This window comes from Candoia aspera, chromosome 4 (assembly GCF_035149785.1).
Source record: "Candoia aspera isolate rCanAsp1 chromosome 4, rCanAsp1.hap2, whole genome shotgun sequence".
In the NCBI taxonomy this organism is placed as follows: domain Eukaryota; kingdom Metazoa; phylum Chordata; class Lepidosauria; order Squamata; family Boidae; genus Candoia; species Candoia aspera.
This window is the reverse complement of record NC_086156.1, coordinates 58,649,221-58,675,583: the sequence shown is the minus strand read 5'-3', so window position 1 is coordinate 58,675,583 and position 26,363 is coordinate 58,649,221. Positions and strand designations below refer to the sequence as shown.

General features: G+C 37.7%; 2 protein-coding genes across 2 annotated transcripts; one reads left to right on the top strand and one right to left on the bottom strand.

Annotated features, from left to right (window-relative positions):
- Positions 1-1,593: 1,593 nt before the first annotated feature.
- On the bottom strand, positions 1,594-11,938 carry PIGA (phosphatidylinositol glycan anchor biosynthesis class A). Its single transcript, XM_063304212.1, has 5 exons — positions 11,175-11,938; positions 9,673-9,805; positions 8,299-8,431; positions 6,124-6,330; positions 1,594-5,100 (listed from the first exon to the last, which is right to left on the bottom strand). The coding sequence occupies exons 1-5, from the start codon at positions 11,890-11,892 to the stop codon at positions 4,843-4,845; spliced, it is 1,449 nt and encodes a 482-aa protein (XP_063160282.1). The 5' UTR covers positions 11,893-11,938; the 3' UTR covers positions 1,594-4,842.
- An 8,653-nt stretch (positions 11,939-20,591) lies between these two features.
- CHST14 (carbohydrate sulfotransferase 14) lies at positions 20,592-23,409 on the top strand. Its single transcript, XM_063304211.1, has one exon. The coding sequence runs from the start codon at positions 21,016-21,018 to the stop codon at positions 22,123-22,125; it is 1,110 nt and encodes a 369-aa protein (XP_063160281.1). The 5' UTR covers positions 20,592-21,015; the 3' UTR covers positions 22,126-23,409.
- Positions 23,410-26,363: the final 2,954 nt, after the last annotated feature.

The following is a 26,363-nucleotide window of genomic DNA, read 5'->3' as shown; positions in this document are numbered from 1 at the left end:
TTGGAAAGAATACGAGAAGCCATGCTACTCATGGGCCTTGCTATACTGATAGATAAAACCTCTCCCTTAACTAGAACTGATTCTGCTCTTCCTTTTGTTATGTTTTTCCAGCATTAGTTATGAGTTAAGAGAGTTTGGGATATATGTTCTTGCTGAACTCCAAGGTATTCACATATGCCATCTTAGCCTTGCAGAGAATCTGCTTTTATTTTGCACATTTTCATAAAAATAATTGAGGGTTAAGAGTTTTCCTCAGAAAACAGAAATTAATGATAGCAAAATTCTTTTGAAGTAAAGTATGAGATTATTCTTCACTTTTTAATGCAATGCTTCCTTAAATTGCAAATCTATACAAACTTACTCCAAAACTTGGACCTGTCTGCTTAGAGCAAATATCAGTAGTATCTGTAACTTCAGTACCCTTAAAGTACATTATATCAGCAGTCAATTAAATCCAAATCTGGCTTCCAAAACTTCAACAGCGATTCAGAAACAGAGTGTATGCTGAAGTAAATCAGTAATACACAATTTCCACTGATAGGAGGTCTGCATGAGGCTTTGCAATATGTAAAAGGCTTTTTGTTGTTTATTCGTTCAGTCGCTTCCAACTCTTTGTGACTTCATGGACCAGCCCACACCAGAGCTTCCTGCACTGTGAAAATTGATGGAGCCTAGGCCCATTTGGGGAAGGAGGCTCAAAAGTTTTAAGGAACAAAAAATATACCTTAAGCATCTGCAAAGGTTTATGGCAATTGCTTTGACTTTAAACCCCCAGTGCAAACAAAGAAACAAGCATACAGTACCTCCAATGTGTAGCTCCACCCACTCAGCAGTGATTTTAGGACATAAGGGAGATGCTTTCAAGTGGTCCATATACCACACTTCTAGCTTTCTGGTGCTAGAAATAGATACTGTAGTTTGTCCTAACTTTACCAGGTAAGGAGAACATCAGAAGTAATTAGTTTTAACACTGATGATTCACAGTGAAGAGTTTCTCAGAATTCAGTCCTTCCTATCTGGGGGGATAGGAGGGAGGTTGAAGGAAAGTAGCAAGGAAGTAAATTCAAGACAAATGGCTCTGAACTTATTCTTACAGTTAGTACCCTTTTTAAAATCACTATTATAACACCTAGGTTTACTAAGAAGGAAGTTCCTGTAAGGTGAATTCTCCAATAGTGCAAAAATCCAAACAGCATCACTTATGGTACATGGTTAAAAAAAAAGTGATGAATTCATGCAGCTAACTTGCTCACTTTTGCCAATTTACTTTTCAAATATTTAGAGGTGTGAGAAATGGTGATAGTGAATCGTTATAACCTTGTTTCTTGTTTGGGGAAGTAAGGGAATAAAACCTTTTGACCTCCATTAATAGGTAGCTTGAGTACTGTTTGCTTAAAGAAAGCACTGTACTTTACCTAAAAGAGTCATAGCAGATTGTCTTCAGAATACTTTACTTTTTGCATTCTGGCCTAAACCCAGGAACAACAAAAAGTCACACAGGACTAATCAGCCTCATTGTTGGCGGCAAAAAAGGGGTTTTAAAAACCCTACCAAAAAGCAGGTATACAATGAAAGTATCAAGACAAAGGAAAGTGTTTGTAAAAAAATATTTATTTTTTGGGTACTGATGACGCAGCCCACAAATAGGATGTGGGGAGACATAAAATAAATTGTTAAGGGACACTGGAAATCTTTTAGAAATGCTAAAATTTTCCATGCCAGACTGAACAATACTGTATTGAAGAATTCTACTACACACAAAATTACTTGAACACAGTGTTTCTGTATTTTAATGACCGTTTTAGTATTTGGGATTCTCCCACCCAGGACCATCAGCTCCATAAAATATGCACTGTGAGTATGTTGCCTGGTGTTGCATACAAAAGCAAGAAACTTGGAGCACTAATCAAGCAGAAAAGGCTTACCCTCCTTAGAGTTACATATGAAAACATTTAAAATAAAACATTTTTTCTAAATCTGAGTGATGCAGCAAGCAATGGAAGAGCAGTATATAAATCCAATATGAATCAGAGTTTTTACACGTATATAGCTCCACCTGTGTCGGAAATGATGAGGTGAGGAAAATTCCACCAATCTGAGGAGCTTCTCTTTCCAAAATTTTGCACAATTCAGGCATATCCAGGTATTTGAAGTATTACATGAACCTCCAGCTGGGGCTCATTCCAGTTTAAAAAGCCACTTTATAAATATACTTCAATAGTCCTCTTGTTATCAGACTTGCACTGTTCACGAACAGGAGACTCTGAATATCAGGCTTTCTAATGCACTGTGGCATGGATTCCCAAGTAACTCTTTTGGAAATGAAAATCAATAGCTTTTTAGTGCAAAAGATATGCTTTCAACCATTTATCCATGAAAAAGCATTGTTCCTTCTTACCTTTCCCAATTAGTAGCAGAAGCTACTTTCATTTAGAAAAGCAAATAAATAGATTTCACAATCATTAGTAAATTAAGTAACAATTTTCTGATTCTTACATGTTATAGGTTCTAAAAGTAACTTTTGTATTTATTCTCAGAGGCTTAAAACAGTTCATCTGGAATTAAATTGGGTTTACTTTCAAGTCAATTTTCAAGGGAACAGTTCCACTTCGGGTTTCGGCTGTACATATACCTTGAGCTTACTTTTTGTCAGTAGAAGCATTTTTTAAAATTTAAATTGTATTGTGGAAGCATTTGTAAATTACATTTTTAACCTATACCTAATGTAATGTGCCATACAAAATTTGGCAAAATGCTGAAATACTTTATGATGATTAAAATTATATAGTTAAAATTATAACTATAGATCATCAGTATATACCACTTAACAGACAGTTTCAAAATGGTTTTTTGTAAAACTTCTTAAATGCTTCCAGTAAGACTAAGGTGAGATAGTACTTAGAAATGATTTTTTTTTTTAAAAGGCCATGGCGTAACAAATTTGTTGCCACTTATTTTTTCATGGTAAATCGTTATTTGTAAATAATCATTTACCAACACACCAACAGAGTATTAAAAACAGTTTTATCTGTAGAAAAACCTGAATCTTTGATTTAATATAGCAAAACTACTTTTCCATCACGGTAGAATATTTGATGCAATCAGTGGTGTAAGCAAGAATATTTCTTATATTCTTATATTCCAAAACTGTTATGAATCTATTAAAGAATTGAAGTTCTACCTTGCAAAGATTTTAGAATTATCTAATTTTGTAACTTCCAAAATAGCAGTATCATATATGTGTGAAATAGAAAAAGTGAAATTAATTTTATTGTGAAATATTTTCATAGACTAACCATGATTTAGCCTGAATGTTCAATTTATAGGCAAAATCTTTGTTTTCTATAGCCAAGAAACCATGGCTGCACATACAATGAGATTGTACTTGCCAGGGTTTGAAGTAACAATCCAAATTGCTGCCTAAATTACTCTTCTCTTTTTTGAAAATAACATTATGCCAAATAAATTGTCAACTAGTTCAGGATTATGACTAATATTCCTCCAAAGATGGTATCAATTCAGTTTACTAGGAGACACCTAAGAATATTGACACAAGTTCTACTGCATGTCTACAGTATCTATGTTCTCTTCATACTCCACTGGCATTGGCAACCTGGTGTTGGAAAACTGTGTATTTGTCCTAGATTTTCTTTCTCAAAACATTTTCAGATCTTTGTAAATGCTTTCAAATAAAAAGATTACTCTCTCGTTAAAAAATGGGAGTGTTTAAGTTTTCTTTGTTTTTTATAATGATGAACACAAAAATTAGAAATTTCAAATCTTAGATGTACATAATTCTGACTGCTTAATACCTTCTGAGGATTTTTTCCTTCTCAAAATAATTATGATAGGGTAAAAGAAAATGACAGCTCTCTTCATGTTTTCTGATGTTTGAACAGTAGAAATAAAATACTGCAAACAAAATTGTTCAGATGGGAGAAGACATATATAGTAAAGATGGAAGCATCTGTTTTTACTTTAAATAAGGAACCTTGTCATGGAAGTATGGATAATTTGATTGTAGTGAGTTTTAACAAATACATATTATGGGAATTTTATTTAAAAATGGAAGTAGAAGCAAAAGAAAAGAAAGTAGGACATAATAGATGAACCTGATGCTGGGCCTTATTCATGTAGAAAGACCCTGTTTTTTCATTATGTCTCAACTGACTAATAAAAAGTAGACTGAAAGACCAGTAAGAATCTTCTTCCAAAAGCTGCAAAAGTATTGGCAGCAAAGAAACCAGAATATGTCACCTATATATGTTTTCAAACTACTAAAAATAAGCATTAGATGCCTAAACGAAGAGAATATTCTCCCAACCTCACAGGGTGTGCATTTCTCAATTTCAGCTGATCATACCAACTCAACAAGCAGACCTGGGATCCACACTTAAAAGTCAGGTATTTTCTTGTATTATACTAGAACAGAACATATATTGCTTTTTCCCATACAATTTTTAAGTGCATTATGATGGTGCAAGAGAAATTAAAAACAGGAAAAGCTCTAAAAAATTGACAAAAGATCTACCTACTCACCTATTTTTCCCCTTTCTTCCCCAGATGTCCTCTTTCATTAATGGACATAATGATATTCCATGTATGTATAAGAACTTAAAGCTGAAATAAATGTGAACATATTTTGCAGCACATCTTGGAAAAAATGTCTTCCCTAAATCAGTTTAGATTTATGCTGAGGTAGAACTTCTTACTGAGTTTCTTTCCATTCATTACTGAAAGCTGCCCAATGACTTATAAGCATTTTTGTTTGATAAATGTAAATTTAACAACAAATGCATAATAGTAGGAGAATGGAACCTTTTCTTCCACTTTTTAGCACCTTTAAGAGTTTGTAGTGTTTTCTTTTTTATTTTTATTGCGGAAATATTTTCTAGTCCATGCTCCATTTAGCCCTGTGGCATCTATTGCAGTATCAATAAGATCATCTGGCATCAGCCACTTCAGAAATATCAGAAAAAGAAAGCTGAGCATAGCCAGAAGAGCAAAAATGCAACCAGTCACTGGACCACAATGAGTGATGAGTCTGTCAAGTCGTTTGCCCACTGGCAATACAGTTTCACTTGCCACTCTGTTGTACACCTGGGGGAAGAAAAATACATATATTAGGTTTGCCTGCAATATGTAGATTGCCTTAACTCCAAAGACATCCATTCTTAATACTGAATATATTGTAAATGTAATACAAGAATAGACTTGGGTATATCCTTCGGTATATCCAAAGGAGTCAGACAGAAGAACTCTTTTTGGCAAAAGGTTCCCTTATATTTCAGACATTTTCCTACAATAATTTCCTGATTCCCAAAATTTGCCATTCAAGTAATTTCATGTATTGCCCATCCATAATATGGTTGGGTTTGGCATGTAATCCAAACTGGATTATGATTACAAGTTTGTGATCATTAGACTGTAATTACAGGAGAGAACCTGCAGTTACAAATGAACTTGGACAATGAATTAATCAGATGATGGTAACTCTCCCATCAAATCTCCAGACATACAGCCAGATAGTAGGAACAACCCATGAAGGGGAATAACTTTTGCAGCAGCAGGAGTATCCATTGTTCATGGTTTTGGCTCCCAAAGATTATTTTTTCAAAGCAAAGGGCTGTGGAAGAAATGTCTCCTACCCATGTGTGATACCTCCAATCTTAACAGGCCACCAAGCATCTTTTAAAAGAAACAAGATATACTGGATAGCTAGCCCATAGAAAGGAGGCTGGAATATCAGAGGGTATGAAGAAATCAGCAAACTGCTACTGGCAACAATTTGCCAAGTAAGCTAGTGCAGCACTCATCGGTAAGTCCCTTGCCTATACTTATGCTGGCATGCCAAATGCCCTACATGTAAGATACTAGCTGGCTGCAGCTTAAATGTATAAAGGTATCAATATAATGGAAGTTCCACAATGAGATAAACTATTAGAAGACATGAAGTTTTTCTCAGATGAATATATTTTCATTACTGCTGCCATTATACTATCAAAATAATGATTTTTTGGAAAATAATCAGGTAATCAAAGATATCATATAAACTAAGTAATATATTTATAAAGCTATTCCGCTTCCACTTTGAAGAGTTTCCAGACAAGAAAGTTCACCTACTTTTTCAGTTCTTTTTGCAACATTTCTCCACGTATAGAATGCTCTAACTTTGTCATGCATAATTTCTGGAGCCAGCAATGATCCTGACTTCAGTTGGCTAATAGCTTTTTCCAATCCACTACAGAGAGATTTCACTGAAGGTTCACACAAGATTATAAAATCATCTGGGAGTACCTCAGGAATCCCACCAACTTTTGTACTCACCACCTGCAATAACAGATAAATTATTATGCTTTAGCTAGGGAATTTAAACCTCAAAAATATAAATACTGATGCTATATAATAGTTTATGTTTCATTTAAACAACTAAAAAGGTAACACCTTCTATTTAACTTGTGGCTTTTATTCTTGCCATAAAAACTTAGACATATCTTTTTGCTATTGCTTAAATTGTGCATCAGTTGTCAAAACAGGTATTGTCTGAAACAAGAACATCATTCTAAGCAGAACATTCATCTTTATCATAGAAATTCTTCCCAATAGTGACAACTGTACTTTATCACATCTTAGCATATTCTTTTTAATTTCATTCCATATCTTAACATAATTATTTTGAAATAACATACAATTCATACTTGTCACAGCGATACCCAAATATTTTACTTTTTTCTCAATCTTAAAACCAGTTTTCTTCATTAGTTCTGTTTGATCCTCTATTTTCATATTTTTTGTTAACATCGTCTTCTTATTATTAGTCTTAAAACCTGCTAGCATACCAAATTTGTCTCAATTACAAGGGAAAAAATAAAAGGCAGGTTCCCCCCTTTTTTTCTATTTTGACTTCCTATGTCCTTAATACTTCAGTCTCATTTGACACTCTGTAGTTACAGTCATACAGTCTGTCTCATATTACCTTTATCATCTTTGTTTTGTAAAATCCACCAATTGTCTACATTCTTTAATATTAAACAAACAACATTCCCACAAAAGTCCAATTTGCCTATTTAGTTCCAATATTTTTAAAAGCAGTTTCCCTAAAAATTAATCCTTCAAAATTACTGTACTCTTTATCCATTTAAACTTACATCAAATCCTTGATAAGCTTTTTGCTAGTAATTTAAAATCCTTTAAAACATTATTTTTTTCACTTTCTTTGATCCAGAAAGACGGTTGACTGACCAAGTGGTTTTCTCTTATTCTGCCGAATGGAAGATCTCTCTTTAATTTTAAATTGATTACATCCAATAGTGGTTAAGAAAGACTTTTGCGAACCTTACGTCCATTGCAGGGTGCACTGTGGTTGTGAATACGATTGAAATCCTTCAACTCCCAGCCATTCAACTCACAAGCTGACCACAAAAACCACAATTCCTGCGGTCTCCTCAGAAAGAGCAGCTATCCGGAGTGCAGGTGAGCGATCTCATGACCTCTCCTTGTCCAGAGAGACTCTGCTGACCAGAATTCACTGACTGGTGGCCGACCTCTGCCGAAATACAGTCCCTGCTCCTTCAGGGATGTCTAGTTCACCATTAGACCTCACCCATAAGCCTCATGTGTTCCCATTTTAGAGAATATTTCTATAGAGAACACTACAAGTACTATTCTTCACAGATTTTTACTTGAGAGGTACAGTTAAAATATATTACTTTACCTCAAACTAAATGTAATCTTTCCCACTGATAAGGGCAGTAAATTTATCTATTTGCAGGGCACTCCAGTCAGCCAACTCTGAGCAGTATACAACTCCCTAACACATAAATAGGATTTAAAATAATACACATTAAATTTAAAACAAATTATGTGTTATAATAATATAAATAATTACATGAAGTCAGACATACTCAAAAGAGTAATTTTCTTCCTCAGAAGGGATAGTTATAGAGAACTGGCCATGTTGAGGGGGATGGGGGTTAACTAAGAAGCCATTCTTCCTTGGCCCCTGAAGACAGCAGTCTCTGATCAAGGGCACATATAAAGAGCCTGCCCTACGAGATCGTATCACATAGACAGATGTTACTGGGAGAAGATGGTCCTGCAGATACCAAGGCCCTGAATCATGTATGACTTTAAAGGTAACAACCAGCACCTTGAATTGTACCCAGAAGCCAACTGGCAAACAGTGAAGCTCTTGGCATGGAGGTGTTATATCGATTTTGTGTTTATCACTGTAGTTTTTAATATTACATCCTTAAGAAAATGATCCATTTAATCTCTTTGAATGAGGAAAAGTTTTACCTGTAAACCACAACTGGCAGCTTCCACAATTGCCATACAAAATGCTTCTGTGAGAGAGGTGTTAAGAAAAATATGTCCTTGAACCAAGACATTTCTAACTTCCTGATGTTCTAAGGCTCCTAGAAGACGGACTCTATATACAGTTATGGGAAACAAGTTTAAAAAAAGGCAATGTTCATAAAAGTATTTTTGTCAATTAACAAAGTCACAGTCCAAGATAAACACTTGCAATTATCTCTGAATGCACTAGAACTAGATTATAAATAAACTACTTATGCTATCAATACCAATGAATGTTCAAAGCCTTTAATTTTATTTGGATTACACCAAGTACAAAACAAGTTACATAATGCTTTACAAAGGTTTGCACATTTAGTCACATTTTTAAATCAATTTTCAATTCTTTGAACTCTTGTCCTCAGAGAAGCCTAAAATGTTAAACACTGGTTCAGCTATTTTGCAATTGTTCAGTAGTCAAGTATAGATAAACAAAGTGATCTGCAAGTGAGTTCTAAGATTATCCAAACATTATCTACATATGGCACTGTAGCTCTCTTGATAGTTTCACCAATAATATTTCATATATTTTCTAAGTAATAAATATTAGAAAGAATGATCAAGAGAAATATCTTTCAAACTTTATCATTTAAACTAATTTCTGTTAATGCTTTATAGTTGCTATTTCTAAGTTATTCATAAAGTTATTTCAGTATTAGAGCTGTATTCATCTGCATTTCCATATTGAAAATATTCAGGAGATGCCCTCCTGAACATGGAGATAAGAAAAAATATATAACCATCTAAGAAAAAAACGTGGCATGCTAAACTACTCAAAATATCATAAGAAAGCAATTAAAACATAGTTTGAGAATCATAAAAGCCAGTATAGCTAGGGATGATCCAATTCATTCTCTAATCCCTTTTCCATATAGACTTGCCACCAGTGAGCACAGAGTTTCATCCACAGAAAAGACAGACATCTCCAAAGAAATATTTCATAAAACAATATATCAAACATTTTACTAGCTAATTTAACATTACCACAATCAAGGCTATAATCTCAGGGCAAGTTTATTGCAGAAAACTATAGCATGTTTCCAAACTGAGTATGAAATCACAGAAAGGTATGCAGAGGTATAGTGAATCCAGCTGGTATAAACTAGATTTGGCCATAACTTTTTTTCTTTTCTCATGCCTTAAGTTTTTTTACTTACTATTTCTTACACCTTTTCTGCACTTTTGAAATGGAATAACATGATGGGTATGCAAGTATAAGCAAAACAATATTATACATTCTATAAATCATCATCCTACTTTCTTCATTTCCCTAAATCTTTAATATAGCTATATTAAAATAAAATACAAGATACATACCTCTCATGTAGCTGATATCTTTCCCGTACTTCTTCTAATACAATTCTTTTTGGTCCTTCTCCTCCAACTAAGAAATGTAAATCTGGATACTTCTGACATAGCTCAGGAATTATGCCACTAAGTAAATCTATACCTAAAGGCAAAATATTTAGATTCAGTTTTATATAAAGATGATTATTAAATAGTCATTTTTCATATGAAGCATTCCACCACTAAAGTTAGTATTTCAGAATTTCAAAAACAAAGTACAATTATTAAAGTGTTAGAATCCTTAATGATTTATTAAACCAAGATTATATTATTACATGGTTGTAATTGACCTTCAAGGACAGAATTCCAAAAGATGTTATATACTGCTGAAGGACCTCTGTGGAGTTTCAATTTTTTCAACATCTGTTACACACTAGTCTTTCTGTATAAACTGCCTGTATAGCCTATTCTTAGGCAGCAGTTAGTCTTACAAAAAGTAATCTATTTCTTATTTTCAGTATCACTCTTCATCATTTCATCTAGATCAGAATATACACCCTGGAACTCCAAAACAATGGTCAGCAACCTTTTCAGGTAAAAGTACCACCTTGCATTATATTAAAAAAAAAGTGTTTATCATTTAAACACTTAAAATGTCCCAAATCTCAAGATATCATGCAAGATATCATTTTAATTTTGGAAGTCAGTGATCACTTTTAATTGTGTAGGATGTCATGTTGCCAATCCCAGTCCAGTCCAGCATGATGTGCAAACTTATACGCATTGTCCAGAGCCCCCTGAACACTGTCACTAAACTGTAATTTTTAATGCAATAGGAAGGAAACTTTAATACACAAATAACCATTAACTGTATTTAATTAATTTAATAGTTTTAATTTCATTTTTTATTATATTCAATCAAATCGGATTCTGACATGGCCCTACTCATTTTTGGGAAAGTAACCCTTGCTGTTACCCTTAGTGTAAAAAAATACATTGACCCTAACTTACAGTGTACCTTCCTCCAGAGCACTCAGCAATGTACATCTGTCTCCTTCAAATATTCTAGTCTCATAATCACAAACCTGCAGAAAAGGTTAACCTGAGGAAGGCAAAGGTGCAACATTATCTAGCTTCACTCAGTGAAGATTTTAATTGTCTTAGTCCTACACTAAAATCTCCAAAGGTTTTTTTTTTGTAATCTGTTCAATTGGGTCCAATTCTTGGAGACTGCCTGGACAAGTCCCTGCAGTTTTCTTGGCAAGGTTTTTCGTGGTTTTTCATTGCCTTCTTCCTAGGGCTGAGAGACAGTGACTGGCCCAAAGTCACCCAGCTGGTTTTGTGCCTAAGGCAGGACTAGAACTTACAGGCTCCTGGCTTCTAGCCCAGTGCCTTAACCACTACACCAAACTGGCTCTGCAAAACATTTAATTATATTTAAAATGCAAAATCAGTACAGGTGATTTCTGATCCATAAACAAGATTTCAAAGAAGAAACATTTAAATCCATCTTACCCTTCCAACCTCATTACCTTTTCTATATACAAGTCTGCTAACCACAACAACAGTTACTGTGTTGTTGTCACGTCTAGATGCATCTGGAGTGAAGTCAGTAGGATCAACAGCATTAGGGATGACAGAAACTATTTCTGGATTAAGCGCTGCTCTTAACACAGTATTCTCTTTGCTTGTGTAAGAAACACATATTATGTGGTTTGTATCACATAGCGATACAGTCAAGAGTTTATTTGTAAGCACTGAACTGACATCAGCAAATCCAAAAAGTGAATGGTCTGTAAAAACTGTCCGTAGCTGCATTGTCTTAGCGTGGAACAGTGCATCATGAGCCATAGCAGAAAATGAACTATGTGCATGGACAATGGTGATTCCTTCTCGTATAAATATATACCTGAGCAGAGGCAGACTGTGGAAAAGAGTAGTGGCTGTAGATTGGTTGTACATTACTCTTAACGGTAAATAGTAGACTTTCAGTCCATTGGTCAGGTATCGAATTCCTTTGCGATCTTCATAAGCATGAGTTACCACAATAACTTTGTGTCCTCTTTCAATTAGGCACTGTGACAACTGGTAAATATGGCTTTCCACTCCTCCCATGTTTGGGTAAAAAAAATCAGACACCATACATATTCTATGAGCTTGACTGGCACATGCTGGAGACTTATGCGAATTCACAGTTGAAATGATGGAAGAGAGAAGCTGTTCTTGATTTCCTTCCCTTCTATAGGCCATATTAGTCAATCATTAGTCCATGTAAACACCGTTCACTCTGAAAAGGAAATTCCTAGGGATGTAGAAAAAAATATACATTAGGGCAAAAAGCGTCTCACTACAGGAATTATTTTAAAAGTAGCAACGTTTTACAATGCAATCCTACACATAATTGCACAATCAAAGACAGAGTAATATCTGTAAGTATGTTTGGGACTGCAGCAATAGCTGGAACGCAATTACTTGTGGGATAATTTTTTTATCTTCAACTGAGAGTCACATCCCTATGAACTAAATTATGCATTCAGTCATGATCTGGCATTCGTGACTAAAATGAAGCTTTAGCAGCCCTATGTTCAATGTGATTTATCCAAGACAGGGTCATCCAAATTGTAGGAAGGCTCCTGGAGTTCACACCTAGGACAAACTGAATCAGAAAAGTCAACCACCCTTTAGCCGAGAACGTTGGGCAAGCAGTCATGTGGTTAGTGTATAATTCACTGTGCTGTGCTAATCCCAAAAGTGAGTTAACCAAACAGACCCCTACTCAGTTAACCATGGGTAAAGGAAATAAAGGCACTTTGTGGATGGCTCCACAGAATACTAGAACCATTAACAACCGCGCAATCCCGGTTTCGTCAGCGAAACGATCCCTCTCTCCGACTACCAAGGAAGGCACCCCCTTGAGTTCACCTGTCCCAATCAGAAAAGGATTGAAAAAGCGCATACCGTTCTTCCTCACAACGGAGCCCGGATAAAACGCAAAATGAAACTCCTGGAGATGCCAACCGCTCCTATAGCGACAGCCCCAATCTCAGTCACTTATTTACAATTAAATCCTCACATCTCTAAGGCCAATCAAAGTCCACGGACGACACAATTCCGGAGTCATTAAAGGCGGGAACCTTCGGCGCCAGCCGCCTTTTCGTCCTCTCAGTAAGAGCCTCACCAACCGTCTTCCACCTCAATTTGCCCTTAGTAAGTCTTCATTGCACGCGCAAAAAGTAACCAGTCATAAGCCTCTGCTGAACCACGTGGTGCTTTGAAAACCAATCTGGATGCTCGGGAGGATTTTAAGGAAGTTATCTTTGCCATGTAATTGTCGCCATTAGCTGCCTGGAATTTTTCTTACACACCAAAGGAACTTTCTTTTCTTATTAGTGGTGTTGCATTCCAACATACAGTAAAGATTTCGAACAGGTTGTCCTACCTCATCCTTCCTTGCTCTTTTCTTATCAAGCTGCAACCTGAAACGTTTTATTCAACCCAGACTTCCCCTTTCTTCGTGCTTCAGAGGTCACATTTATGGTATTAACCCTTAATTAGCCTGAGGAAAAATTCCCCTTCCCCAGCAGAGGTTTCCCTTAGGGAAATATGATCTGATTGGTTGGTTGGTTTTCTCTTGCCTTTTTACCAGCATCCTGTAGAAAGGACGGCTCGACTTGAATAGCCCCTTTCCCCGGCCTAATCAGCAGAAGAAAAAGAAATAAAGAGGCTGACAGTGGAGGAGTCTCTGAATGAGAAACAGGTAGGAACAAAAAGGTAATTTAAAAAAAAGGTGTGTTCTCAGAAAGTTCTGAGTCCAAACTGAGAAATTGTCCCTGATAACGCATGCAGGCTACTCTGTGTATCATGGAGAATTGTATTTAGCCACTTTTTTTATTTGCCCCATACTGAACTTAAAAATAAATATAGGTATGTTATTATCCTCTTTGAGTTGAAAGGAATTACAAAATTGGTTTGTTTATGGTTATTACGTTTTACTGTTGGTAAAATGGAATGATTTTGTTTGGACCTCTGGCACATGATACTTTGTGGTTATATATCTTTTTTATCAATTGTATTATTTTGTCATTTTCTGGTTGTAAACTTCTGTTCCCCATCCAGAGTCATAGCAGTGAGATGGGCAGCCATATAAATTGTTTAAATAAATGAAGTATAGACTTCACTTTAAAAAATTAAAATAGAAAAATGCAGTACCAAAGAGACACTGCAACATTCCCTTCCCTCTCCCAAATGATTATGACATCATAGACCTATTAGTCCACAGACTGCAATTTTTGTATTGAGTTTCTTTTTAATTGCAGTTCTTCAGTAGGTACACCAGGGTCAGGTTCCCAAAACTAGGGTTCCCATATCTGGGCTGCAAACATTCAGATGACCACTAAGTGGCAACACAGGTTAAAATTTTGTCTCTGTCTTTGCTGCCATACAATACAGTAGATGTCCAGATTCTTGCTGGCTAGGTAGGGTAGCCCTCCTGAAAACTTAGGAGGTTCTTAATATTCATCTGTGTTCCTCAGGCCACTAGGATTGTACTCACCCATAATTTATCTTTCTTCCTTTCTTGGTCATTTTACAGACCACAACAATTTTGTTGAACACACAGACCTTTTAAAAACAAAGAAATTGATGCCCTTATGTTGAATGGAGATAAAAGCAGTGACAAACTCCTCTTCCATTTCTAGGGACTGGGAGAGGAAGGGGCCTAAAAGAAAACAGAAGGAAAGAAGCAACATCTGGGCTGATGTATAAAGGAAGGGTCTATATTGTTAGATAAGAGTTTGAGGACTTGAGAATCTCCCTGCTTACAGGAAAAGCCTCCTATTTTTTAAAAAGAGGAGCAAAGGAGATGGGTGTCAGGCTGTACCCAAACCAGTACTAGAACTTAGAGGCAGAGATTTAAGGACATCGTTTTTGATTGTTGTTTATTTGTTTAGTTGCTTCCGACTCTTCGTGACTTCATGGACCAGCCCACGCCAGAGCTTCCTGTCGGTCGTCAACACCCCCAGCTCCCCCAGGGATGAATCCATCACCTCTAGAATATCATCTATCCATCTTGCCCTTGGTCGGCCCCTCTTCCTTTTGCCTTCCACTCTCCCTAGCATCAGCATCTTCTCCAGGGTGTCCTGTCTTCTCATTATGTGGCCAATGTATTTCAGTTTTGCCTTTAATATCATTCCCTCAAGTGAGCAGTCTGGCTTTATTTCCTGGAGGATGGACTGGTTTGATCTTCTTGCAGTCCAAGGCACTCTCAGAATTTTCCTCCAACGCCACAGTTCAAAAGCATCGATCTTCCTTCTCTCAGCCTTCCTTATGGTCCAGCTCTCGCAGCCATATGTTACTATGGGGAACACCATTGCTTTAACTATGCGGACCTTTGTTGTCAATGTGATGTCTCTGCTCTTAACTATTTTATCGAGATTTGTCATTGCTCTTCTCCCAAGGATTAAGCATCTTCTGATTTCCTGACTGCAGTCAGCATCTGCAGTAATCTTCGCACCTAGAAATACAAAGTCTTTCACTGCTTCTACATTTTCTCCCTCTATTTGCCAGTTATCAATCAAGCTGTTTTTTTTTAGGTTTAGCTGCAAGCCAGCTTTTGCATTTTCTTCTTTCACCTTCATCATAAGGCTCCTCAGTTCCTCTTTGCTTTCACTGATCAAAGTGGTATCATCTGCATATCTGAGATTGTTAATGTTTCTTCCAGCAATTTTAACTCCAGCCTTGGATTCCTCAAGCCCAGCATGTCACATGATGTGTTCTGCATACAGGTTGAATAGGTAGGGTGAGAGTATACAACCCTACCGTACTCCTTTCCCGATCTTAAACCAGTCCGTGGTTCCGTGGTCTGTTCTTACTGTTGCTACTTGGTCATTATACAGATTTCTCAGGAGGCATACAAGATGACTTGGTATCCCCATACCACTAAGAACTTGCCACAATTTGTTATGGTCCACTCAGTCAAAGGCTTTAGAATAGTCAATAAAACAGAAATAGATGTTTTTCTGAAACTCCCTGGCTTTTCCCATTATCCAGCAGATATTGGCAATTTGGTCCCTAGTTCCTCTGCCTTTTCTAAACCCAGCTTGTACATCTGGCAATTCTCGCTCCATGAATTGCTGAAGTCTACCTTGCAGGATCTTGAGCATTACCTTACTGGCATGTGAAATGAGTGCCACTGTTCGATAGTTTGAACATTCTTTAGTGTTTCCCTTTTTTGGTATGGGGATATAAGTTGATTTTTTCCAATCTGACGGACATTCCTGTGTTTTCCAAATTTGCTGGCATATAGCATGCATTACCTTGACAGCATCATCTTGCAAGATTTTGAACAGTTCAGCTGGGATGCTGTCGTCTCCTGCTGCCTTGTTATTAGCAATGCTTCTTAAGGCCCATTCAACCTCACTCTTCAGGATGTCTGGCTCTAGCTCACTGACCACACTGTCAAAGCTATGCCCGATATTGTTATCCTTCCTATACAGGTCTTCCGTATATTCTTTCCACCTTTTCTTGATCTCTTCTTCTTCTGTTAGGTCCTTGCCATCTTTGTTTTTGATCATACCCATTTTGGCCTGGAATTTACCTCCGACGTTTCTAATTTTCTGGAAGAGGTCTCTTGTCCTTCCTATTCTATTGTCTTCTTCCACTTCCGCACATTACTTGTTTAAAAATAATTCCTTATCTCTTCTGGCTAACCTCTGGAATTTTGCATTTAATTGGGCATATCTCCCCCTATCACTGTTGCCTTTTGCTTTCCTTCTTTCTTGGGCTACTTCTAGTGTCTCAGCAGACAGCCATTTTGCCTTCTTGGTTTTCTCTTTCTTTGGGATGTATTTTGTTGCCACCTCTTGAACAATGTTGTGGACTTCTGTCCAGAGTTCTTCTGGGACCCTATCTACTAAGTCCAGTCCCTTAAATCTATTCTTCACCTCCACTGCATATTCCTTAGGAATATTGGTGAGCTCATATCTAGCTGATCTGTGGGTCTTCCCTAATCTCTTTAGTCTGATCCTAAATTGTGCGATAAGAAGTTTGTGATGAACTACAGTCAGCTCTGGGTCTTGCTTTTACCGACTGTATAGATGTCCGCCACCTTTGGCTGCAAAGGATGTAGTCAATCTGATTTCGGTGTTGTCCATCTGGTGAAGTCCATGTATAACGCCGTCTCTTTGGTTGTTGGAAGAGAGTGTTTGTTATGCAGAGTGAGTTGTCTTGGCTGCGTCATCACATCTGGGGCTAGTTGAACTCATCCTCTGTTCCTCCCCAGTAGGATTTTGACCATCTTCTGACCTGGGGGTCTCATCTTCCAATGGTATACCGACATATCTCTGGTTGTACTGATCCATTTAGTTTTCACGGCAAGAATACTGGGGTGGGTTGCCATTACCTTCCCCAGGGATCGCATTTAGTCTGATCTCTCTGTCATGACCTTCCCATCTTGGGTGGCCCTTCACGGTTTAGCTCATGGCATCATTGAGGTGCTCAAGCTCCAGCACCAGAAGGTGATGATCCTTTGCTGAAGATAGTTTTTGATAAGATGGCTTTATTACAGATACTAGAAATTCCATTAGTGCAAAGAAAGCTGTCAACTGCAAACTGTAATAGCTGTATACTGTAGACATATCTAAGGTAAAGTCTTACCTCTTTTCTGCTCATGTATCATCATGAGCTGAGAGCTCTTAATTGGAGGTGGGGGTGGCATCTCTGCAGTGTTATCATAACTATTTCAGAATCTGCAATGGAATGTGAGAATGACCTTGGAAGACAGGGGTTGGGGGGGAGAGATGCTGCCTAGGGAATGATCAGATAAAAGGAGGAGGAGCCCACAACTGAGTAAGGGACAGAGAAAGAAACTTAGAAAGGATCTGCCCTAACTTGGCAGGCAGTAAAAAGGGATGGTGGGAGATTTGTCCTTTCAGGCTTGCAAGATTCTGCTAATGTAACCTAAAAAAAACTTAATAAAATTAATTAATTAATTAATTCAATTAATAAAAGCTTAATAAAGTAGGAGATCATCTGGCCGTGTTTCTTGTCTGGTTTACCTGGAAGGACTGACAGAATCTGTCCTTATGACCTCACCCAAACTAGCTGTCACACCAGGGGCAGACAGCAGAATTCTTGACTTTAGACTAAACAAGTTGGGGCCGGGGGGTGGGGGGAGGTACAAAAGTGGGGAACTCCCTTCATTAAAAAAAAAACCCTTTCAATATACAGTGAAATAGCAATCAGGGAGTGGCCTATACCAACCCTTCCTTCTTTCTATGCCAGTTGGCTAAATAGAGGGAGAAGACTTGTTGAAAAATATGACAGTCTCCATCTCAGGAGCAAGATGCTCTGGCGCTTTAGTTTTCCCTTGGCTGGAGCTCAGCCGTAACGGATATATACAATATATATTACAGGAGTAAAGTATTAAAGGATTGTAATATTTCTTACCAAAAGCAATCTCTGAAGAGTGTCCAATCTATCTTCTTTCCAGATCTCCCTCAAGACACTTGCCCAGCTGACTAATTTTTATAAACATGGTGTAAATCCTCCAAACATATTCTTCAGCTCTTTATTACCTTAAACAACCTTCTCGGTAGGTTGAATTGCTTTTCAGAATTCTTAGGCTTTTTCTTTACCATTCTCATACTTCCTTTAGTCACAAATTTCAGCTGACATCAGACCCTCAAGCCATTTGATCAAACCAAGTATTCATTTAGTTTCAAAACCTAGATTTCAGTACTGTTTCTTTCCCAAAGAATACATTTCTCTTTAAGGATGTAGGAATCAATGGAAAATATTTTTCAGTGCTCTTTATCTTGAGCAATCTATTTCCCTAGATTCCAATTCAAGCATGCACGTTATCACATTGTTTCACACACTGTATCACTGAAAAATACGGTTCATATGTGAATGGAATGTTCTTTCCCTGTTCCTAAATTTTCAAATTCATTTAATTCCTTGAATGAGGAATAGGCTTAGATCTCCTTTCTGCCCAGATAGATTTTATTCAGTTTCTTGCATGCCTGCCTTTTTTAAAATGTTTTTGAAAGCCAGCGTGATAGATACTACTGGATGATAGTAATTGTCTAAAATGCTCAAATTCTTATGGTAGTTGTAAAACTGAAGGTGCTCCAGGTTATGTGCTGTCAACCCTTCAAAGTAAGTCTAGTCAAGAACAGAACCCTGTAGGAATTCCAGGAATGTTATTTTATTGTTGTAGACTAAATTAACAGAAAAGCCTGTCCTCCTTTTTAATCACAACAAGGTCAAGGTGGGTCTCTTCTGAGACTCCATCTAGGCTAATTTCCCAGGACTGAATAACCATTTTGCTGCTCAAGGCCAGAACTAACTTCCTCTACATGTGCAGGCTGTCTTTCCTCTCTCCAATAAATGTCTCTCTAAGATCCTAAAACTAGATAAAGATTAAGGTATCTTTGAACAAATGGAGAATGCAGCTTCTTTTTCACTCAGCAATGCCCAGTGTACCTCCAAATATTCGAGGAATGTCCCTGAGCATGTACAGAAGTGTGTTACTTTAGAAATGCCAAGTGTTGAAGCAGTTGTTCCTTCATGCCCATTATCAGCAGTCTACAATCCAAGATTCTTCCTTGTAGCTTTTTTACGTAGCTTCTTTATCCAACTGTTCCCCTTGTATTTTCTCCTCCTGTTCTCCCTGCTGCCTAGCACTTATTTCTGCCATTTCAGTATTCTGACAAAGCAGGGATCCAAGGAAAAGATAATTTCACAAGCATCCAGCCAGACTGCTCAGAAGGCTCCCACAAGAACACTGTTCTATGCTCTTACCAGCACAGTAATGATACATTTCTAAGATGAAATATTAGGCACACATCTTCACCCAAATTACTATTTTTTTTTCTTATACTTGATCTAGGGAATAGGATATATATAATGTACAGTGTGGAACAATAACTGAATTACACTAGTTTCTTCTGTAGGACGTGTTAGTCTATGGTGGCAAAACATCAGGAATCTAGTAGCACCTTTTCCAACTAACAAATTTTATTAAAAGGCATAAGCTTTCATGAGCTGCAATTTACTTCATTAGATGCATAGAATGGCTAGGCTGATGTAGGATTTAAACTGGGGTGAGGTAGGGAAGGGAAAGATAGGGAAGAGGAAAGGAAGACAGGTAGGTTATGCAGATGCAGCTTACATGTGAGACAGATTACAAGTACCTTACCAATTAACAATTGTAACATGTTAAAAACCCATTGTGTTTGTTGAGACCTTCTAAGGTTGCCTGAAACCTTTTGAATGCAATAATTTCTCCCTAAATGGTCTGTTAAAATCCTGCTTTATTAAAGCAATCACTCTGAAGCCTGCTATGGAGCATCCTCTGATATTTCTTTGTCCTTATTTTGGGTCCTGATAGTCAAACTTGTATCCATTAATTCTTTTGTACAAAGCTTGTCCCATTTGTCCTATGTAGAATCCAGAGGGCATTGCTGGCAGGTTATGGTATATACAGTATAACATTACATTTCCAAATGGCTATTTGAACTCAGTGAATTCCATTCAATAATACCCTACATAACTGTGTCCCATTAACAGCAACCTATGCCCATACAAATGCTGGATCCACACACTGAGCTAAGCTATAGTGTGATTTGCTTGGTACAGACATTTCACAGATGAAATAGTAATGTCTTTGTGTAACAATAACCAATTGTAAGTACATAAGCAGATTATCTCACCAAAAGATTGCTGATATGACAGAGGACTGAATTTGCAAACAGTATATTAGGCTGAGGACTTGTTGACATTCAGAATTGCTCACTTAAAATGTGTTTTTGCTCTTGTTCCTTCCTCCCCTCTCCCCCCCCCCCACACAAAAGAGTTGCATAGTTTCTGTCATGTGAATTATCTCTATTTATGATTGAAAGGAGGGAGGCGGCTGTTTTGGGTATAAGCTGTGCTTCGCCTGCTCACTCACTGTACCCTGAATGTTCTTTCCAGGAACTCTGCAGATGCAGCAGCTACAAGGGAAAGGGGAGGGGGAGGGGAGGCTCCAGTTATAGGAACAGGCCCTCCCTGCTAAGCCGTCACTGCCGGCGGCCGCCCTTCCTGGCTTTACAAAGAAATCAGCCCATCCGGTCTTTTTCGGCAGCTGCCCTGCAGGAACCTTTTCTTTCTTTTGTCTCATGGAATACACGAGTTCACCAGCTGTGGGGCCCTACTGTTGCTCCGCAGAAGACGTCTGTCGAGCTGGACTGGGCTGGGCTAATCAAGGGGGCTGCCAACAGCACTTTTGATATACAGCCAGGGCCCTTTGCCTCCAATCCGTCCAAAGCAACGTCAGTGGCAAAAGCATAGTCTGCCTCAAGTTTGTGCTGCCACCATCTGAGCTTCCAGGCCATGTTTCCGCAGCCCCTTGTGCCTCTAGTGACAAGACGCAAAGAGATGGGGGTGCCTTCTGTGCGTCGGACCACATTGTCTGCCAAGACCCGCCCACGTGGTACCAGTGGCACTATGCTGCTGCCTTCCATGTTGATGTTTGGTGTGATTGTGGCGTCCAGTGGCCTACTCCTCATGATTGAGAAGGGAATTTTGGCTGAAGTGAAGCCTCTCCCCCTCCACCCCTCTAACAGAGAGCTATTCTGGAGAAGAACAGGCAGCAGGAGAACAGCAGGAGATGTGGATTACCAAGTGCTGCAGGACATCCGAAATAGGACAATCCGTACCATGTGCAGACAAAAAAACATGCCTCGCACCATTTGGGACCTGTCAGCAGGCCAAAGGAGGACAGTGCTCAAACATATTCTGGTTAGTGACAAACACCGCTTTTTATACTGTTATGTTCCCAAAGTGGCTTGCTCCAACTGGAAACGAATTCTGAAGGTTTTAGATGGCACATTGGAGAATGTAGATGTTAAACTTAAAATGGATCACAAAAGGGATTTAGTTTTCTTAAGTGACATGAAGCCAGATGAGATTCGTTACCGGCTAAACCACTATTTCAAATTTATATTTGTCAGAGACCCGATGGAAAGACTTTTGTCTGCTTATAGGAATAAATTTGGTGAGATTAAAGAATACCAATTAAAATATGGTGTGGAAATAGTCAAAAGATATAGGAAAAACCCTGGAAAAAGCATGGGCGATGATGTCACCTTTTCCGAATTTCTCCAGTATCTCATAGATGAAGACACAGAAAAAATGAATGAACATTGGATGCCTATCTACAACTTGTGTCAACCCTGTGCTATAAAGTATGATTTCATTGGATCCTATGGCAGACTGGAAGAAGATGCCAATTTTGTTCTTGAAAGGGTACAAGCACCATCTTTTATACGTTTCCCAGAAAGGCAAATATGGTATAAGCCTGTAACTCCTGAAACTCTGCATTATTATATGTGTAGTACTCCAAGAGAACTTATAAAAGAGCTATTACCAAAATATATTCTGGATTTCTCTTTATTTGCATATTCCCTTCCAAATGTTACTAGTGAGTTTTGCAGAAAATGAACTGTTTCTACTCTGAAGCAAACTGTATCCTATGCAGTTTTCTAATTTTATAGCTTTTTAATACTTTTTGATATATAATGATTTACTATACAGTATATGCTATCTTTGCGTGAAAATAGCTTTAACTTTTATACTATATATACACGCGTCGCTGAATTAAGCACAATATGTTTATTTGGACTGTGTTATTTTTGTATATTTTAGGAACAATGCATTTTTATAATTACCAGAATACCAACTGCAGGACAGTAGAGTTTTGGGAAGGTTGTAAAACAGCAGGAGGAACAGAAATAGCAAAAACAAGCCTTGTTGCAGAGGGCTCAGAAGAACCTGCATGGTGTATACCTTGTCTCTCTCTGGTATGAGTTTGATACAATGTTGCATTAAAATACAGTGACATGGGATTTTTAAGTTGGTTAATGTAGCTATTAAGGTAGATAGCAGTCCTATATTATTTGGAAGTAAGTCACATTCAGTTTGCTAGACATGCTTCTGGATAACGAGCAGAGGAACAAGATTTAAATCAAATACAATTTATTTTATATACTGGTTTAATATATTCATCAAAGCTTATTTGAGCACTGAAATGTGGGGAAGGCCATTAACATAACTGGTTTATGTGATCAGCAAAACAATTTGATTACCTAAAATTCAGTATTGCTTTCACATTTTTTGAGGTAATAAACAGGACAGGCGTAGGTATGAGTAGCTGTATCTGTATGAGTAGCTGTATCTACTTTAGGTTCTCATAATGGACTTCGTATTTTTCTTACTGTGATGGTTTTGTAGGACAGCATGATTTATTTTTATTTTCTCCATGGATGTATATGGGGATGTGTTTTATTTGTGAAATAAAATATGTTTCACAGTCTCAGGATTTACTTCTAATTTACCTGTTATAATTTTCTTAGCCTCAGTTTTCAGGTCATTTCTTAAATTCTGATTATCTACCTGCATCCTAGATGGTATACGGGATCTCATCATCATGGCTTCATTCATTAGAAAGAATGAAGCAATCTACTTCTTCAGCCCATGAGGGCTGCAGACTGGACAGAGTTATGTGTATCATATGAACCACCTTTGCCACAGAAACAAGAATATTGTCAGAAATAGTGGAGGATATTGTACCAAATAAGATTCAACAACATTTTGTGGATGGAATGGAGGAGTGCCATCTTTTGCCGCAAGCAAGAAAAAGTCTAGGACCAACAGACCCAATAGCTTTAATTTTCAGGTATTTATACATTCTTTCCAGTTTAATGTGCATGTAATTATTTACTTGGATATTGTATTTTACCCTCTACTATGCATTTCTGAAATGAAAAAATAAAAACACACCACCATTTTCATTAGAGAGGATTTCTTTTACAGTGCTTTGTGTGGGAGTTCCAGCCCTTAGGCTTCATGGAACCCTTAATTTCACAGATTCTCAGGAAATCGTCAGTTCAGACTGATGGGCTAACCTGTTCCTTTCTTGGTAGCCCAGTATCCAGGGTGAAAGAGCAAGGGATAAAAGTCACTTGCTGAGATGGGTGGCTATAGAAATCAAGGAAGCAAGCAAGCAAGCAAGCAAGCAAGCAGTGACCCACCTTTGGCTCATCTTACCTATTGTAATGGTATGTGGAAAAGGCCTTGGGAGACTGGGACAAGAGACACTGCCTAGGTCAGATAAGAGACAACATAGCCTGCAGCTAGATGGTGGGCAGGGCAAGAAGCTCAGAAGAGACCCTCCCTAGTTTCTTAGGCTGTAAAGGAGACCTGGGGAGAATTGTACTTCTAGACTTGCAAGATTCTGTTAATGTAGCTTTACAATAAAGTAGAATTAGCTCATCTGGTCATGTTTCCTGTCTGGTCTACCTAGTAAGGCCGACACCTATGATTGTTTCAGATTATCCCCAAGAGAATGTAACCATAAAAGGAAAAAAGTTGCCACCCAATCTTTTTATCTTTGTTCAACTAGTTGTCTTTAGATGTGTGATAGAAATTAAATCAGCTATATGGTGAGGTGGGTGCAGATGTTCCTAGTTCACTGAACCATTAGTGGTCGACCAGCATAGGACTAAAAACAATATGCCTACTCATATCTTAAGTCCTTGGGGAGAAGAGGCTTCACCTACCACCCATAAACAACTGATAAAAGCTGTCAACACTGTGAAACAATTTTAAAGTGACAAAACAAGATATTTTTTGAGACTTCATGGGTCAATCCATTCTACATGGCATAGGGTTCGCTTACTCGAGGGACTGTCTCACCTAACATCTGCCTGGCTGATTCAATCTTGCAGGGTTGGTGTGCTCTGGGTTCCTTCGATTACCAGTGTCATCTCTCAGGACCCCAGAAGCATGCTTTCTCTGAAGCAGTACCTGCCCTTTGGAATGAGGTTCCTCCTGAGATCCAGATGGCCCCCACTCTGCAGTTGTTCAGAAGTGCCATTAAGACCTGGCCCTTCACCCAGCAAAAAACCCCTTGCTTCATTGTGCTTGCCAGCTTTGTTTTATTGTAATTTGTTGTGAGTTGCCCAGTTGTTGAGTCAAGTGGCATACAAGTTTAGTAATAAATAATTTTATTATATCATATTCTCTTGAGGCTGTCACATTGGCTATATACTGGTATTAGGATTTTAAGTACCATGCCTGAATACCAGTTGTGAACATTATGATCAGATGTGTTCTGTGTTCATATTCTGCTCCTGGCTTCTGTAGACATTGGATTAGTCACTGTGAACCATATGGACTTTAGGTCTAATAAAGCATGTACTTCTTGTACTCTTAATATGCAGCCTACATATTGACCAGCATTTGAGGATCAGCATGTGAAATTTTATTTATCAATCATGTTTCTTTACTGCCCAAGTTGTATTACAACGGCATACCTTTGCTGTAGCATTTAGAAATCCTGGCTCAAAAATGAAGCTCTCTAGGTGTAGCTTGGCCCATATTCTTAGCCAAATCTAATTGGGTTATTGGGTGGATTAAGGAGGACTGAGGAATAAAAATATTATGCATTAATTTAAGCTGTTTGGAGCTGAGATGGAAAGACATTTAGTCTTTTGAAAACCTAATGTTCACAAAGAAAGCAGAGCTAAGGGAAATCAGTTCTTTGCCTGATGGGGGGAAACAGTACAAGGGTAGGCCTAGCAATATTTTTGTGTCCTTCTTGCCTTCATTTTTGAGATCTGAACAAACTAAGTTTAAATCCTGATGCAGTCCCAGCCAAGTCTGAAGTTTGCAAGTAGGTCTGTAGGGAGGAGAAAGGATTTGTAGTTGCTCCATACAATATGAATCAGAAGTGGAAGAAGAGCAACATAAGCATAGAACAAAGCAGGATGGAAAGAGAAAAGCACAGAAAAATGAGGCTCTCTTATGTATACTGGATAAATAAAAACAGAAAAACAGTAAGGTGGACAACCTTGAACCACCCCAGTAGTAACTTGCTTTTGTAGAGAACTTCTTGAACTTGAAAGTAGTAATCTTGAAAAATATTACAAACCTTTAAAATAGGACACTCTTCAAAATCCTATTTAAAAATAGATTGGTTTCTAATGCAATTGTTTGCAAATAAAGTCCTAGCTTTCCTCAAGAATATGCATGTGTTGACATTTGTAATGCAGACAGTCAAGATATATCTGGCAGAGTTTTTCCAGACAATGAAAAATATTGCTATCAGTGATACTACAAATTGTCCAGTCTGCACATTTCACAAGGGCAACAAGAGTACATTCAGATAACTTGCCTGGTTTTGTATTTCCCTATTTCCCAAGATGTTTCAATTATCAGAGTGAGAAATAACAAAGAAACAATATCATGGTTTTAGTTTTTTGTAGAAATTATTATTTGAATGCATTAACTAGCACCCATTCTATAAAATGGGTATTTTATTTGTGCTTTTGGAAACATTAATTTATGCTCCAAGTACCTGGGAATCCAGAGGAGCACCCTTCCCTAAAGTCAAATAAGGATATCATCTCCATCACAGTGAGTGAGTTTTGAAAGGTAGTTCAGTATCTTCAATCCTGCTCATTATAGGCTTGGTCTTTATAATGAGTTACATACCACATAGAGAAAACATGCTTGAAATAAGTAAAGTAATAATTATATTGCCACCAAAAGAGAATACTAAGATACAAATAATACTGAGTAATATCTAGAAAATAGCAGGCCTGGATATTGGAGAGATTATGGAGAGGATGGGCAAGTAATGGAAGAGAGATTAGACATAAACAGTCAAGAGATAGAAG

Bases quoted from the DNA above. Each gene is read 5' to 3' on its own strand.
- CHST14 (XM_063304211.1), top strand. From the start codon at position 21,016: ATGTTTCCGCAGCCCCTTGTGCCTCTAGTGACAAGACGCAAAGAGATG.
- PIGA (XM_063304212.1), bottom strand. From the start codon at position 11,892: ATGGCCTATAGAAGGGAAGGAAATCAAGAACAGCTTCTCTCTTCCATC. The intron at 8,432-9,672 runs GTATGTATCTTG...AACTGTATATAG, and splicing joins AGATATCAGCTACATGAGAG to AGTCCGTCTTCTAGGAGCCT. The intron at 6,331-8,298 runs GTAAAACTTTTC...CTGTTATTGCAG, and splicing joins CTGCCAGTTGTGGTTTACAG to GTGGTGAGTACAAAAGTTGG.